This window comes from Pipra filicauda, unplaced genomic scaffold (assembly GCF_003945595.2).
Source record: "Pipra filicauda isolate LSUMZ 115617 unplaced genomic scaffold, ASM394559v2 scaffold238_size1193820_pilon, whole genome shotgun sequence".
Classification (NCBI taxonomy): domain Eukaryota; kingdom Metazoa; phylum Chordata; class Aves; order Passeriformes; family Pipridae; genus Pipra; species Pipra filicauda.
This window is the reverse complement of record NW_024104352.1, coordinates 937,287-953,885: the sequence shown is the minus strand read 5'-3', so window position 1 is coordinate 953,885 and position 16,599 is coordinate 937,287. Positions and strand designations below refer to the sequence as shown.

General features: G+C 39.1%; 1 protein-coding gene across 1 annotated transcript in view; it reads left to right on the top strand.

The window, feature by feature from the left end:
* TMC3 (transmembrane channel like 3) overlaps positions 1 to 16,599 on the top strand; it is a 53,396-nt gene that overhangs the window by 22,391 nt on the left and 14,406 nt on the right. The window contains exons 7-13 of the mRNA XM_027746211.2: positions 451 to 706; positions 3,056 to 3,214; positions 8,407 to 10,004; positions 11,243 to 11,386; positions 12,694 to 12,769; positions 15,526 to 15,607; positions 16,321 to 16,427. Of these exons, the coding sequence (XP_027602012.1) occupies positions 9,895 to 10,004; positions 11,243 to 11,386; positions 12,694 to 12,769; positions 15,526 to 15,607; positions 16,321 to 16,427 (519 nt within the window). The 5' untranslated portion in view covers positions 451 to 706; positions 3,056 to 3,214; positions 8,407 to 9,894. The remainder of the gene's footprint in view (positions 1 to 450; positions 707 to 3,055; positions 3,215 to 8,406; positions 10,005 to 11,242; positions 11,387 to 12,693; positions 12,770 to 15,525; positions 15,608 to 16,320; positions 16,428 to 16,599) is intronic.

The following is a 16,599-nucleotide window of genomic DNA, read 5'->3' as shown; positions in this document are numbered from 1 at the left end:
ACACGGTGGAGCATTCAGATCTCTCTGCAGGAAAAAATGGCCAAAAAGCTGCCTGACTGCCAGGATCCTCCACTAAACAGGGAGATATTAAGTTCCATAAGTTCTCTGAGAAACACTTCTTTATGGTGATTTATGCTTATATGGGTAATAAGAGGTGAGAATCACTTTCACCCCAGCCAGTCTGGAAACTGCGTCTAATAGTGAAATTAATTACTAATGCATTTAATTCAGGCCAGCAGGTCCAGTTTACTTTCAGCATTATAGCTGCACTCTCAGCTGCTGACACATGAAGGTGAAGGGGCCCTCAGCCTATTCCTCACCCCCAGATGCATAAAGTTCATCACACATACACATTTATGTTACAAATAAAAGCAGTATGCAATCCTCACCCTGTTTCCCCACTGGACTGCTGCCTACAGGATGCTCAGTATATGCTTTGCTTTTCTCCAGGCTCATCTCTTGTTGTATTTGACTTGAATCACATGGAGGAGAAAGGCTAAGGACCAGCAGCAGATGCAGGAACATTACTTAATAAATTGCTAATACATCCTCATTAACAAAGAAGCCCTTCCAGAGTGGATATTAAGACAAAGAGCTTTTGGCATTTGTGCAGACTTAAGGGAACATCTGTGTTTGTGATGGCAGAAGATTCATTGTGTGATAATAGAAACAGAGCCTCAAAGAAAAATCATTTTGCTGATAAAAAGTAAGACTTTTTATAAGAACTTTCACTGATATTCTTTCTTTTTTTTCTTTCAGATGTCATTATTTTCATCATATTTTCTTACGTATTGATAGACATGTTATCCCTTTTGAAATGAGTGGATGTCTTGAAAGAACTAATTAAATTATACACCACGTCTTTCAGTTATTTTGTTTTCTTGTTCATTTTAGTGTGCTTTGAATTAGAATACAAATCTAAAGGTCTGCACAGGGTGACTTAAATAACTTCCTAACTTGGAGTTGGTTCAGTTTAATTCTTTAAGCATTTAAACCGGTTACCCAATTAAAGAAATCAGTATTAGTTACAGCTAAGACGATTTACAAGATGCAAAGAGATTGCATTCAGAATCAAAACATACAAAAAAATGGATTCAGTTCCATTGATGTAATTTCTGCATTTAGGTTTCAGCTTAGAAGCATTTTTAAATTGTGAAAAGAACTGCACATCTTAAAACCTTGAGAACATTCTTTTTTTTAAATGAGTGAAAATTAAATACTGCGATCAGAAGAGAATTTAATGATTATGCCATAAGCAGGAAAATACAAGAAAAAGGAGCAAAACAAAGGAGATCAGGCTAAGTTTGTTGTGTAATATTAATGAAAAACTAAATATTAATAAGTTGTGACTCACAACAAGATTTAAACTGCTTTGCACGAGCTGAGCCTTAGAGCCTGCCCATATGCATCTTCATAGCATATCTCAAATCTTAGATGTGTTAATTTAGTGAAGCCCATGCTGGCTGTTACAGGGCTTTCTCAAAACATTCCGCCTACAAAGGATATAAAACATACCATGAGACCAATGAACACAGTAGATGAACTTACCAAAACCAGCATGTGTTTAATGTGTGCTCACAGGAAGTTCATTACCACAGTATGTGAGAAAGTCTCCTCACTGCTTACATTAATTTGAGGCTTTTCTTCTAACTTTTGGCCTCCAACGCTTGATCTCCATAACCTCGGTATTATTTAATTGAGCAGCATAGAAAGGCTTACGTATTTTAACTGGGAGATCCTGGGAAGAAAGGACTTTTTGAAATATTTGTATTAGGATTTTGTTAGTGTTTACTTAATGTGTGTAAAGTACATTTTGTATTGTTTCTATAATCCTTTTGCACTGAGGGTAGCACACAGAAAAGCCCCTAAATGCAAGAAACAAAACATTCCTAGATCTTCTCTCCAAAAAAATGTGAAGATGTGAGTGTTCCGTGTGGTCTTCCATGAACTAGGCTGTGAGCACTTATTGCAAAGACTTACCATCCACTGAAGTGAGGGGCAAAAATGTGATTTTATTTATCATTGCAGTGCTCCTACTGTTCAGCTGAATTCTGTGAATTCAGAACAGTCAGAAGCTCTGCAGCTGTGTCTTTTCCTTTTGAGACTGAAAAGCTATTATGAGAAAAGTTGTTACATTGAAAAGTGAGGGTGCTAATGGATTATTAAGTGTCTGGGTCAACCTTACTGGAGATGTTTTCATTGGGATAATTCAATTTAATACACTATGATAGAATTTACTAGTATTTGTTAAAGTCCAAATGGTGATGTGTAAAAGCAAAGACAAAAAGTCCCTTTGAGAAATCCGCTTGAAAACTGATCATTTGAAATGGCTATAACCTTATAACAGCTTATTCCAGTGATGAGATAATGACATAATTTAGAGGCGGGTGGCTTAATGATATATGTTTCATTTAGATTCTTCCTAATAGGTGATATTTATTGAAAGCTGACTCTTGAACTGTGTTGCATGCCTTGTGCTATCTATCTGCCTTGGAGCTGTTGGACACACTGTAATTACATTTTGTTTCATTTCCCATATAATTTATGTGAAAATCCTTCCACGGTAGGAAAGTATGAAGTCCAGATAATGAGTACGTGACAATGTGTAAGATTTAAGATGGTTGTTTAGATTGCAGCTTGAACTGCCCATGACTCAGGCACTTTCAAGGTCATACAATATATGGTAAGCTCAGGCATCACAGAGCTTCTGAGACTGTATAAAATTAAAAACATTTTACTACTTTTAATAAACATGAATCTTTACATCATAATTCTTAGCTATATCCACAGGTCTTTTGGGTAGAGCAAGAAGAAATGTTAGACTTTATTGTATTGAGTTACTGCAGCATTTAGCCTCTAGCACAGTGTCTTTGTGTGAAGAATATTAAGTATAGTTTTGAATAGTTTCCTGTAGGGGGTAATGTTTTGAAGTCCTCCAAAGCTTTCCTTTTTTATTTTGTTACACTTTCAAAGTTTCCCCTGGGCAGTTTCTTGATGGTACAAGGTCTGTTTTTTAATTAATGTGTTTCTTAATGCCTTTTTTTTTTTCTTTTAGAAAATTCTTGCCGATAAACCATTGTGCTGCTTGTTCTGCCCATCGTGAGCCTGGTCTACACTGTATCTAGAGATAATCAGCTGGATTTGTTTTCCAGCCTAAGGATATTGTGTATCTTCATTATGCACTCTCTACTCGGGGTTTGCAGACTTTACCAAGGTAGAATTTCTGAATCTGGTTTTAATATTGCAAACTCTAGATATGCTTGAGTGGCTTTTGTTGAATTCTTATTTATGTTTCCTGTGCTGAGGAACAGAAATGGACCACAAGAAAACAGCCCATGAGCCCACACTGGCAGCTGAAAGCAAGGTTTGATTTGCTTTGCCTCCTTGGTCTAAACAAAGAGAAAGTTTGCTCCAAATTCCCAGCAGCTTTCTCTCAGAACAGTGGATTTTGGTGAACTCTTAAAAGCCTCATCTTGGAAACACTAAAGGAATTTGGTGACTGAGTAAGGAAACGAGGAGACGAGTTTAACAGAGGAAGCAGGGATGTTTCCAAGGAAGGGAGGAAGGGACCAGCCAGAGCTTGAAGGAAACATTCTGTACAAGGTACAGTGTGTGAATGAAGTGCTGCAGAGGAATCCTGTGTCCCTTAGACTCTGACACAATTGTTACATGGTACCTTTGATATAAATCTACTATTGAGAAGGATGGGCCCACCCGACTCCCTGCATCCCCCTGGTTCGTTCCCACCAGCTGTCTAGTGCTCCCAGTAAGTGTCGTGCTGCTGAGTGGTAGCTGAATCAAAGAAATGCTCTGCTGAAAACTAAGCTGGGAAGTGGGGAGAGGCAGAGAATTGTCAGAAGGATTATGCAGAGGTGCTGAATTCAGGTGATCATGTAACCACAGCCTGGTACACCCAGCTTTTACAAGTACTGTGTTGATGCAATATCCTGGAGAGCAAGAGGTACAGGCCATCTCTTTGCAGTAATTTGAGTAGCTATATTTGTGGTTTTTTCCTTGAACAAATGATAATTGTTGTTTGCTAATGTTGTGTACCTAAACAACCTCCTGGGTGATGCAGTAATAGAATTACTAACATTCTTCATGCAATGAATTAAGCTGATCTGGATTTCCTTTCCCATTTTTTATGAACATCTCCTTTGTGAAGACATTATGCAATAAATGTAGGTGAACTAATCTTACTATTTCAATGCCAAAGGCCCTCTAAAATTAGAGTGTAATTTAAGGCTGGCAAATTGAGTGGATGTTACAAAAAGCAAAGAAACTGGAAAAAGATTTTTATGGATGTCTGCTCCATACACAACCCACCTCTGCCAGTCTTTTGACTTTCAGATTGTCCCAAGTATCATCACTAGAAAGCCCTGACTATTGAGTTACTTCTTGCCATTGTCATTTTCTGGAACTCTTCCACTCTTCTTCTAAAATGAGACATTTATTTTTATTTATTTATTTAATTTCTAAAATTATCTTCATTTTCACAGACTCTTAGGTCTGGCTTGTAACAACTCACGTAAGTCTAGAAAATAATTGGGTTACAGTGCTTTCAAAAAGGTCTCTGGTGAAATGCATATGTCTGTGAGATTCACATTGTGTTGCTGGATAGGCAAAGCTGCACAAAACACAGACTTCTTGATAGCAGAAGTCACTATAGCCTATGTATGCTCCTGGAAAAATAAGTTTTCTGATGGTGTCTAATTAATTTTTTGCCCCCTGAAAGTAGAGAGCTGCAAGTTCCAGGGACAGTGTGCCATGCAAGCCAGGGCAGTGCTGCAAGCCATGGACATCAGCTGAACTGGCTTTAAAAGCTGTTGGGGCCTTCTCTGCCCCAGCGTGGGTGCTTGGCTCAGCATGTGGTTGTTTCTGTTTGTCTTTAGCCCCTCTTTGTTTTCCTTCTTTTTGTCCTTAGTTGCTGTCCTAGAATTGGCCTTTAAAACACTCTTGACAATTTTCTGATTTCAGTATATTCTCTTGTGGATTGTAGTCTCAGAGAAATGTATATTTTAATAGTCATAGTAGTCATCCAAGAATAAAAATAGTCATCTTATGATGCTGTAAGATCAGTTAACTGCACAGGAGGAGCCTTTTAAATGGAGTAATTTTTATGTGGGATGTGAATTCACAAAGAAAATTGAACCATGGTGGGAGTATTCCCCTTGATCCAAGCATGATAAATGTCAGCAAGAGTTATGAACACGCTGAAATTGAAGAGCAAAACCTACTGCATGAAATTAAACTGTCCAAACAATCTTACGGGGTGACAATGACTTAACTGAGCTCAGTAGATCAATTTTACTCTCAGTAAGTGAAGACAATGGCTTTGCCATTGTTGCTCTGGAAATCCCATAACTGCTCTTATGTCCAGCTGCATGTCTGTGTCATCTCTGGGGACTAAACAGGTGAGCTGAGATTGCAATCTGAGCAGGGAGTGTTTGTCTTTGAAGTCCGGCTGGGTTGCCTTTTGATCTTAGTTCTTTCAGCTCTAAAAGTAAATGTCTTCAAGCCAAGAGGAGTTTTGGTGTTTTCACACAAAGTTGGATGCTGTACAGCATCATTACCTACCACTGGTTTCTATGGAATCAAATACTTTAAGCACTGCTGGTAATTAGTTCGCTTTAAGACACACAAATCATCTTTTTCAGAGTTTCCAAATAGTTTTTCTTCCACTTGTTTTAGGTACTCAAGAATCTGGAGAGATAATATTCTCTTTATTACAGAGATGACTGGAAAACTTGTCCTTTTCTTGATGTTTTCTTTCTTGAAATTGGGATCAGCAATGTTGTGACTCTCCTGAGCAGGGGTATTTTGAAAAGGTCCCAGAGTTTGACTGCACTGATGGGTAATGATGGGTAAAATTCAAACTGTAACTCTATATGAATGGAATATATAGGAAAGAATATAGCCTCCTGTTTCCCTGAATTTTCAGTAAGCAGAGTTCACTAGCCCAGCTTTTTCCTGGATAAATGTTTGAGAATGCAAAATGATCCTATGGATCAAATGTGAGGCTTCCTATTACGCACAGAGAGCTGCAAGTTTTGCAGTAAAAGGTTAATGTCCTGTTTTACATCCAGTTAATGGCAATTGAAATCAAATCTATAACTCCCGTAGTATTCACTCAGAATAAAACAAACCCCAGTAGGTTTCTGGATTCAATAGAGCATACTGAAATGGGCAGCTGGGTGTTCTGGCTGCTAAACTGCTTGCTGAGTTGAAAAGCAAAACCAAAACCCTCTTTGTGGTCTGAGTTAACACTTGAGTCCTCTAAAGAGGCAGTTGCAGGGATCATGTGCAACGGAGGACGTCGCCAACTTCAGGGCTAAGCTCTTGAAGGCTGCTTTCTGTTTTCTCTTACAAAGCACTCTGCACCCTTCTGTCAGATGGGCTCCATAAGTCTGCTGCTCATTGTGCTTTTAGTGTTTGGTAGTAACTTTGTATGATGTATGTGCCTTGAACACTGGCAGTATTAGGGTTGTATAAATGTCAGACTTAAATTGTCGCTTTGTTTTTTCAGATTTTAAGCTTTCTTCTAACAAAGGGAAACAAAATTTATGTGCCTTGTTGACACATTAATATATACTAGCCAATTAAATCTATGTAAATCAGTAATGTTAGTATTTTAATGGTTTGGGTAGTGATGTACCACCATGATATTAATGGATACTGCTTTATTTGTGAAATGTAGCAATCCCTAGGAAATACTGATGATGTTAAGTCGTAATCCCTCTACTGTGATTCCTTCAAATAAAAAGTAGGGCATCCAAAATCTCAGGGAAAAGTATGAAGCAGGAATGGTAATACAGAAGGAGAAATAGCCAGGTTTTGGAGATCTAGCTTATGTTATCTGTGGAATTCAGAATGTTATTGTGTCAAAACCTGCTTTCTGGGGAATTTTCCTTAGTGAGGTATCTATCTGCAACATGACATTAATGTTTCTGCACGTAACTGCAATAAGCAGGCAGCTAATGGACTGCAGTAGACTGGTCTGACTAGAGAGGCACTTATTCTCATGAGCCAAGGCAGCAGAATCTGGCCCCCAGTGTTGTGCCACTGGCTAAGATGCAAAGAAAAATAACTACAGCCAAGGAAATACATCTGAACTAACATATTATTGCTTTTAAGTTATAGAATTGAAAACATATCTTGTGGCAGGTTGAAAAAGGTGGTTTGTGGGCTTGTTTGCCATACTCTGAGCATCAAAGCTTTAAAGGACATTCCTGGCATTCAGAGTAGTTCTTTTGTTTTTCCAGCTGGAAAGAGGTGATAAGACTTTTAATGGAGATGTGTTTCTGGGCTGATACCCATTCCTTTTGGCTGTTTGCTTTCACTTGATGAATGGTCTGACACAGAGAGGAGAGTAGGATGTATCTTTTGTCCTGTGAACTGGAAGCCAAATAGGAAAACCATTCAAAGGTTTGTGGATTTAGAGTGGTACAGAAAGATTGAGGTGTCAAAGCTGTAACAGCCTCTATTTTACAGACTTCAGATGAAAAATAATAAAACACAGCACAGAAAAAGTACAATTTTTTGTGGTCCATCCTTGGCAAGCTGAAAACTGGAGTCCTCAGCCTTTAATCTCTATTGTGGCTAAAAGAGGTGGGTACAAGAGATGCTCAGAGTGGAGCTGGGACTAGAGAGTTCCATTCACAGAAAAAAAATCCATGTAGTAAGTGGGTTTTAGCAGGCTTAAATGTCATGCATCATATCATATGACATTCTGTGGTGCAGAATACAGCTGACTGATTTTACTGAACTCTGAATAGGGGCATTTCTTTACAATTCTGGGGCTCTTCTGCTATGTGTTAATGAAACTCCCCAATTTATGGGGAAGTTTCAAACAAGATACACCAAGTGAACTCTGGGCTTTACTGCAAGCTACATTTTGGAAATGCAGAATTGTCTTTTTCTAGAGCTGAATTTTCATCTAAAAGTGTGGAGTAAATTACACCAAATGGACTTACTCTTTCAGTACTGTAAAACCATACAAGTAATAAGTAATAAGGCTTGTGGCTACTCAGCCCTTCAATTATTTAACTCAGTAAGTATAGGACAGTGGACAGAACCATGACAATGGAAAAGTAAAATTTCTCAGCAAGTGACAATATTTTAGATTAATTCAGGACAGAAGGAAAAAGCAGCCTGTGCAATTCTCTACAGGAACTTCATGTTCTTTCTTGTCAGAGGCTGCAAGTAAAAGTTAACTACAACAGACCACTGATTTATGCAATCAAAATCCTTGGTGCACTGTGCACAGAGCTATTAAGGAGAGAAAATACCAAGTTAGGAACAAGTGAAGACTCTCTGTAAACCCTTCCTTTCTCTCCCACTTTTTGAGCATCAAATTATGGCCACAGAAACTACTAATGTAAAGTATTTTTGTGTGCTCTGTTTCAGTAATGTGACCCAGAACACCCACAACTTCTATGATGGAGAAAAGCATGGGAAATTCAGCTGCCCTGGTCCCAGCAGAGCTTGGAGCAGTGTATTCTATCCTGGCCAGTATCACAGAGATGCTGATGGAAAGGTGGTGTTGGTGCTGACTATAGGAAGGGTGTTAGGGGACTCTCCACCACGAAAATGTGGCTGCTGGCGTGTACAGTATGTCAGTTGCCCAATAGTTAATCTTGGATTAAATAAGTGGGTGGATTACTTTTTGAATAGATGGAAACTGAGTCAAAGCCACTGGTACTGCATTTGGTTGAGACGTTCAAAACTGAAAACTGGTGTTTTGCTTTCAGTTTTATTATGCAATTGAAATACTTGGAGTGAATTAGGAAGTTCATGCCTATGTGATTCCAGTGAGTACATCATTCCTGTGAAATGCAGAAGTGTTATCCTTATTTAAGGAGGGGAAATGAGGCATAAAAGGGCAAAGATTTGCCCCAGGACATACAGAAAGAGAGAAAGATAAAATAACCATTTAATACAGGGTCCTCAAGCTGGCAGCACCAGTCCATTTGTTGTTTGTTAAAGTGATTCTCTGTGTTAAATATACTTCTGGTATGTTTTGTAATAAAATTAGTTAAGTAGTAGAGCTGAAGAAACAGGGGGAAAAGAACATTAGGAGGTGATATTTTCCAGGGGTTTAGGTCTAGGAATAACCATTATTATAACATATCAATAATCTAGTCAGTGCTTATTGTAAATGTTAAAGGTGGTACAACAATTAATGGAATTGAGCATGATTAAGATACTGCATCTACCAAGAAAAAGCAAATTGCTTGGTAATCAGTACTTGTCTAAATAAAAGGTATTTTGATATCTCCAAGAGACAAGCCAGTAAATTAAGATAAAAGGAATGAAAGCAATGGCCGGCCTTGGACCCAGGAAAGCAACAGTGTCCTGTTCTGTCAGGGCTGTCCTCCGGGAGAGGATCTGGAAGTCTGTTAGGAGAATGATATTGCACTTTACTCTGTTAGTAAAGGCCAAAAGGTAAACCATTTTGCTAAGCAAGAACCTTTTCTCAAGCACATGAAGCAGAGATGTCAACAGTACATCCAGGGCAATCACTGGGAACATCACCCAGAGCAGGCCAGTGGGATGGTGCTTTGAGGGAATGCCTCACCCACAACAAGGAATTAAGGGCTGTGAATTAAGGGCTGCAGCTGGACCACCTTTGAACTCAGCTCCCCATGTTGATCTGGGCACCTGGCTTTGAGGCACCGAGGCAGGGCTGCTGCATGCTGTGGCTTTAAGGCACTGCCAGACAGCAGGTCCTCTCCAGGCTGGAGCACCAGGCAATGATCCTCTGCTCCGCAGGGCTCGCAGCACTCGCTGCTCTCTGCTTAATAACATTTGGCTGCTTATGAGACATCTGACCTCAGCTCAAAGCTGCCTTCCAGCGCGGCAGAGTTCCACCTGGTGCGGGCGGCAGCTGCCACCATGGCAGCAGTGACAGGCTCCCCTGCCGCAAAATCTGCCAAGTCCGGCAAAAAGCACCGCACGGCGAAGCGTCACGCCGGCATCTACACCTACCAGGAGCCACCCCACAGGTAAGAGACTCCCCTCTCTCCTGAAGCGAGTCTGCTCTACCTAGCACAGGAGTGGGATCTTGTCTTTTCACTTTCCTTCAGACGGAGCGTGGTAACTTGGAAATGAGCATGAGAAAAATCCCTCTTCTCTCTGTTTTTAGATGTGTTTCAAACCTCTTTGGTTCTTTTTATTTTCTCAAAAGTTCACTCTTCATGCCCAAACGTCGAGACTGTACATAAAGCAGTGTAACTCCAATGAGTTCAGGGCATAGCAGAGTAAGAAATCTCTTTATTCTTTTTCTGTGTAATTATAAATTTCCCTTGAATGCCCCTGTGACTGAAGGGACAAGACTGCAGACCAAAGAATTGGTGGTCTGATGAAGTATGTCAATTTTCTTACATGGCATAGTTTAGGCTATGATTTATTTTTAAGTGATTAAAAGGTGTTGTTTTTTCAGCAAAATTGCAGGGAACTTTCCCAACAAGTACATAGCAATACAAATGGGAAACTTTCTGCAGTCCTTCAGATCCCTTCATGTCAGTCAGGGAGAAACAGTTAGGGTTTTAGACCTAAGCCTCTGCAAGAATGACTATTGCTGCTGTTTCACGGGCTAGCAGGAATTGCAAGAGCTATAGCTGAGCAAATGTGGTGACAGCCTCAGAAAAGACGATTTAATCATCCACAGAAATCTGTAGCAAAGCACATGAACCTTTTTACAGGGAGGAATAATTCTTGGTGTGTGGGGTCCCACACTGCCACCACCCTCAGCCGGGAACAGGATCAAAGGGTGACTGCAATTGAATCATCTGTTCCCCCATTCTAACAAGAAAATATTTTATCATTATTACAATCAAAATAAAAGGTGTGATGAATAAATGAATGTTACGTGCTCTTGCTGGAAATGTTTCTACAGCACTTAGTTCCAGAAAAATATACAGAGAGTCTTGCTAGCATGATGTACAAGCTGTATGGCTGGAAATACTCAGAAGGGAAAGACTGGGATTTGTGGTGGGGAGTGGAGATAATTTATAATTGAGGAGAAACTGGTGGGGAGGGAAAGAGGCACATCCTGAAGATGGGGAATACATCCAAATTATTAATCAACTTTAAAACAATACTGTCATGCGAGTTCCCCAGCTCACTGCTCTTATGTTGCTCTAATAGGATGGGTCCTGTGCAAATCAACAGTTGGCTGGGAATCTGAATGGGAATAATTTGTTTTGTTTTTCCTCTCGTGGGGTGTGTGCTGGGCTGCCAGCAACTCAGATGACGATATCGGTGAAGAAAAGGCTGAGAGCCATGACCCAGAGCAGATCTTCCAGAACATCCAGTACCAGAAGGAGATTATGTCCAACATCCGCTGCCGGCCGTGGCCGATGAGGCAGAAGCTGAGGGCGCTCAGGTAACGGTGTCTGCACAAAGCTTTTCAGGCTCACTGACTGTGACAGTGCTTGCAGCCTCAGGACTTTTCCAGTGTAAGCTGGAAGGGTTTGTGCACAACAAATGATTAAGAGCTGCTAGGAAAGCATGCCATGAGGATGCTCTGAGATCTGAGAGCCAGCTGAAGGCAGCAGCCTCAGGGTGGACAGTCTGTAGGTGAAGTTGTCTCCTGCACATGTCTGTGGCTCTCTTTAGAGAGTAACAGCATAAAAGAGAGAGCAAGAAATCATGCTTTGTCTATTACCACTAAAACAGTGTGTCAGCTATTCGGTGATCTAAAGAAAGGCTTTTGATAATGTTCTGTAATACATTTTTAAGCTAAATTGTTTCACTGTGTCCCAAAAAGAAAAACCAGCCCACTGTTTTTAAGGTAATTGCATGGTATGAGAACAGAAGGTGGTCATATCTTCAGGTAACATCTTGGCAGGAAATACAGGACACTTGTAGGTCTTAAAGATATGGTCAGTGTAGACATGTTCCACAGTTTAAGTTTGTAATTATTATAATAATAATTCCAAATTTATAGTGAAAGGGTGTGTAGCTAACTCTTTGGGTGCCCTGTCCAAACCATGTCAGGTCATCCAAACATGATCTGTTTGAGGCTTGCTTTTTTTTTTTTTCCCTTTTTATCTGGTAACTTTCTCTTAAAACACTGTATGGTGCTCAGATGGCCATGTAGTCACGAGGAATCCCTACCAGTAGTAAAGCCCTTGTGTAATCTGGGAAGCAAAGAGATATTTTTCTCTCTTAGGCAGTCTGTGACTTGTTGCCTTCCTGATCATGTTGATGAGATCTCAGTGATCCCCATCCACCTTCTGCTGAGCTCAAAGACTCTGTATGACCAGATGAACATGTACCTCTTTGCATCTCACAAGAGAGATACCATATCTGCGGAAGAGGTGTTAGTATCCACATGAGATTACCAGACTGTAATGGGGATCTTGTTATTTTACTCATTTGGGTTGTGCCATTTTAAAAGAAATACTTTGAAAAAAGAGGACGGAGAAATAGGTGAAGAGAAAACTTCCCCTGCAGTCTTTTGAATGCTGAGTTCTCTCAGGCAAAATTGTGAGTGGATTTAAAATATCAGTCAAAACCTCAGTAATCAAAGGAAAAAGTTTTGCCTGGATGATTGATTGAAGGTTGATGATGAGACAGTCCATGGCTGTATTCCAGAGCATTTGACAACTTTACTGGTTGCTGCTTGTGCAGAATAAGGGCCCTGAGTAATGGAATCAATGTAGAATGAACCTCCACCTTCTTGTGCAGGCAGGCGAAGGAGATCGTGCTGAAGTACGAAGGGAGGCTCACTAGAACCAGAGGTTACCAAGCTGCTGGTGCAGAGGTATGGGTCGTTTTTCTTAAATCTCAGCTCTTGCCTATACAACAGCCATTTGCAGTTCTCATTTACAGAAGCATGTGCTTGCTGTGCCGACTAATTTCGTGTGTCAAGAAATGAATGTCCTTCTACCAACGCAGTATAAACTTTCTTTTCAGAGAGTCTACAGATATTGATGCCTGCTGGAGGGGTAGTGGGATATCAATAACGCAGTGCAGTATTCTCTGAAGAGCTATTTCAGCAGCCTCTGGGGCCACAGTTCAATAGTTTATTATGAAAAATGTGTCTAGCTTGTGGTTTGGAAGACAATCCTACAATAGCTTATGGTAAATACATTGTTAAAGAAGGTTTTTGCTTGCATAATACTCAAAAATTTGAATCACAACTTAGCAAATCTATTTACACCACTGAAAATAGACTCTGGCCTGAGTTTTTGGAAATTTATAACATGCAAGAAATTGTATCTAATAAGCAACTAACACAGAAGAGTTCTTTAGTCATTTAAGTAGTCAAGAATATTTTTGTCATCATAATAAATAGACTTTTAATAACTAACTTATCTTAATTCAAAAAGGCAGAGTTGTACCAATAAGCAGTATACCCCACATTTTGTTCATGTGAACAAGTGAAAGGCTGCACATGTATCTGTTGTACTGCAGTGTTGGGCCACAGCAGGTTAAAAGTACTACCCTCCAAGGTAGAAAGAGAAAGCTTTCTTTGTTCTGTCTTTGCATGTGTGGCAAAAGCAGTGGAAGTAACAAATGCTGTTAAAATAAACACTAATTTTGCCTTTTATGGGAGGGGAACTAGGATGTTATCTAGAAAGAGAAGTGCTACAGGTCTGTGATACATGTCAGTAAATCACAGATTGGGCTTGGTACTTTTTTCATGTTACTCTTCCTTTACAAAACCAGAAGTTTTCATGTAATACAAGTTTGTGTCTAATCTAATTGCCTCTATTATATTTGCTTGAAGACATTCAGCACAGGGATATAATTCAGCAGTTAATTAGTACCGCTCATTATGTGTAGAGGATCTGTATTTTTTTCCTAGCACAAATTAGGAAATATGGCCTTTTCATCAGGGCTAAATTCAGCAAATGCAACAGAATGAGCTGTGGTTTTTTTTTTTTTTTTTTTTTTTTTTTTGTTTGGAAGAGCTTTGTTTGCACATATTTTCTTAGAAAAAAACATGGTGACCAAGGAGACAAAAATTGCAGCACAGCAAAACAAGCACTACATCATCAAAATTAAGAACTCAGTGGTTGAACATGTGCTAAGTACAAAATGCAGCTGTTAAGTGTATATATATTTAAATTAGGTTTTTTAATTGTCAGAATATATACTGCTTACAATTGGACAATCCAATCATGATATTATACATGAAAATCGAAATTAAAATACTTTTTACTGTCTCGATGGTGAAAGCAACTTTTTTTTTCAGTTCAGTTATTTTACACTTCCTTTGTAGTTTTTTTTGCATTTCATTTAATGCTAGATGCCCATACTCTGGATTCAGAGAGTACAAATTATCTGTTCAGGTATGTAGTAGGGAGGAAATGTGGTGATAGCTATCAAATTATAATTTTAACAGATACTACTTCCACATGGACACATTTGTATTCTTTATAAATCTGCATGACAGCTGGCACAAGCTGATGGAGTCCTTTCTCAGCCCAGAGAATGCTGTTTTCAACTAAAAGCAGCAATTCCAATAATTCCCATGCAAATTTCCAGCATCTGCACTTTCTTTTTTTTTGTTAAAATACTTCTCATTCATGCAACTAAATATCCATATCACCATAAAAATTAATTAACTTTGGCCAAAGAGATTGATTAAATTTTCATTAATTAAAATGTTATTTACTCCTCTTAGGTTTTAGGAGATTAGATTACATGATATAACATTGACACTGCTGCTGCCTAAAATATAGGTGGGATTTTTAATACCTAGCTGTACTAAAAATACTTTATAATGCCTGAAATACAAAGACTATTTTTTCTGTTGATACTGTGAAGTTATAGCTCTAATTCAACAACTCAAAAACCGTATTGAATTTTGCACAGGTGGATTTTGTTTCTTCTGCCATGGGTGTATGCAAACCCCACTGTGTGCAGGAAGGTCCTCTGACCATGCAAAAAATGAAGGTTGAATAAAGACTCTACAAAATATAACCATAGGTTTTCTGCAGGTGTTGGCTGTAATACAAAGAGCTGAAAATATAGCACTTAAACGTGCTGCTATTGAATATTCTTCCTCTAAGAAAATTTCCTCTAAGGCACTATGCTCCTCTTAAATTTGAAGTTAGTGGTCTGTTTGTTTGTTTGTCCTAAAAAATTGAATTTAATATGTGTAGTGCAGCAGGATTTCCTCATAGATTACCCAGAGGGTAGGTGTCCCAGCAAGAAGGCAAGAGGGAATGGCACCCACTGTCTTTTGTTGGTTCCTTATCGTCTTTATGAGCAAAAGATGTAGATTGGTGGCTCCTCAGAGGTGAATAAAGGGCACTCTGACCCTTCTTCGTTGGCATTTGGCTGACAAACAGAGTCAAGGCATCCTGTCCCCCACATGCTTTGTCTAAAACCTATCATGGTTTGCTTTACTCCTCTTTACCCACAGATGTGCTCTAAGACCTTAGTCATGAATATTTGTAACAATTCTTGTGGTACAAGATAAGACAAGAGCAAAATACTCTGTTCTTTTTTTTTTTTTTTAACATGGAGAAGTGTCATATTTCTCATTTCTCTGCTTTTTTTTCTCAGCTTTGGAGGAAGTTTATTCGACTTGCATATAATTTTGTGGTAATCTTTATTCCTTGGGAAATGAGAATAAAGAAAATTGAGAGTAAGTATAAGGATTTAATGGTATTGAATAGTAAAAAACTTGCTAAAATGCTGAGTCTTATGGTTTATTTTTTAATGTACTGAATTAAATAATATTTGGGAGGAAATTAAATGCAAATTTTCAGCAGTGAATGTTTTATTTAAAACTTTGATTTTTCTTCTTCTCTGGGTGCCTTGGAAACTGCACAGTCCTCGTTTATGGTCTTAGTTGGGAGGGGGTTAACTTTTGCAGAAGTCATATTTGTTCTGTTGTATTTCTGAAAACACAGCAAGATGAGGTTTTAGTTTATCACAGTCCCTGAGCCAGCATCCTTGGGCCAACACCCCCACGCCTGCCCAGGGTTAAATGTGGTTGTACCACACGTCACCAGCCCTTGAGTCTTTCAATGGACTTGAAAGCAGCCCTTGACGTTCCACCAGGAGTCAGGTCATACCTCTGTGCTCCAGTGGTAAAGGGAAATGGATGCACGAGGTCTCCCAGCTTGGCAGATTCTTGCACAAATGCTGCTTGTAATTATGAGACGTCCCCAACAGAATTTGTTTGCAATCATGTTTTCCTCAGTGACATGTTAATGTTTTCTCTGCTTTGCTGTATTCCCTGTGTGAATAAGAGAGGTTTTTCTCTTGGTCTGCTATTCAAATAATACTTCATGGATAAATGATACGAGCTTTTATAGACTGTGTAGCTCAGGTAACTATTTTTTGTGGTTTAAGGTCATTTTGGGTCTGGAGTTGCCTCTTACTTCATTTTCTTGAGATGGCTGTTTGGAATCAATATTGTACTTACCATAATGACAGGAGCATTTGTAGTCTTACCAGAGGTAAGAACATGTTGTTAATATTTACAGAAAAATGCTTAGTGCTGCACTTTCCATGCTGAAGGAAACAAACACCACACTTAAAATCATGCATCAATTTGTAATGTACAATTTTACATGAATTATTTAAAATAAATTCCCCTATTAAGAGGTTTTTCTCTGCCAAAGGATAACA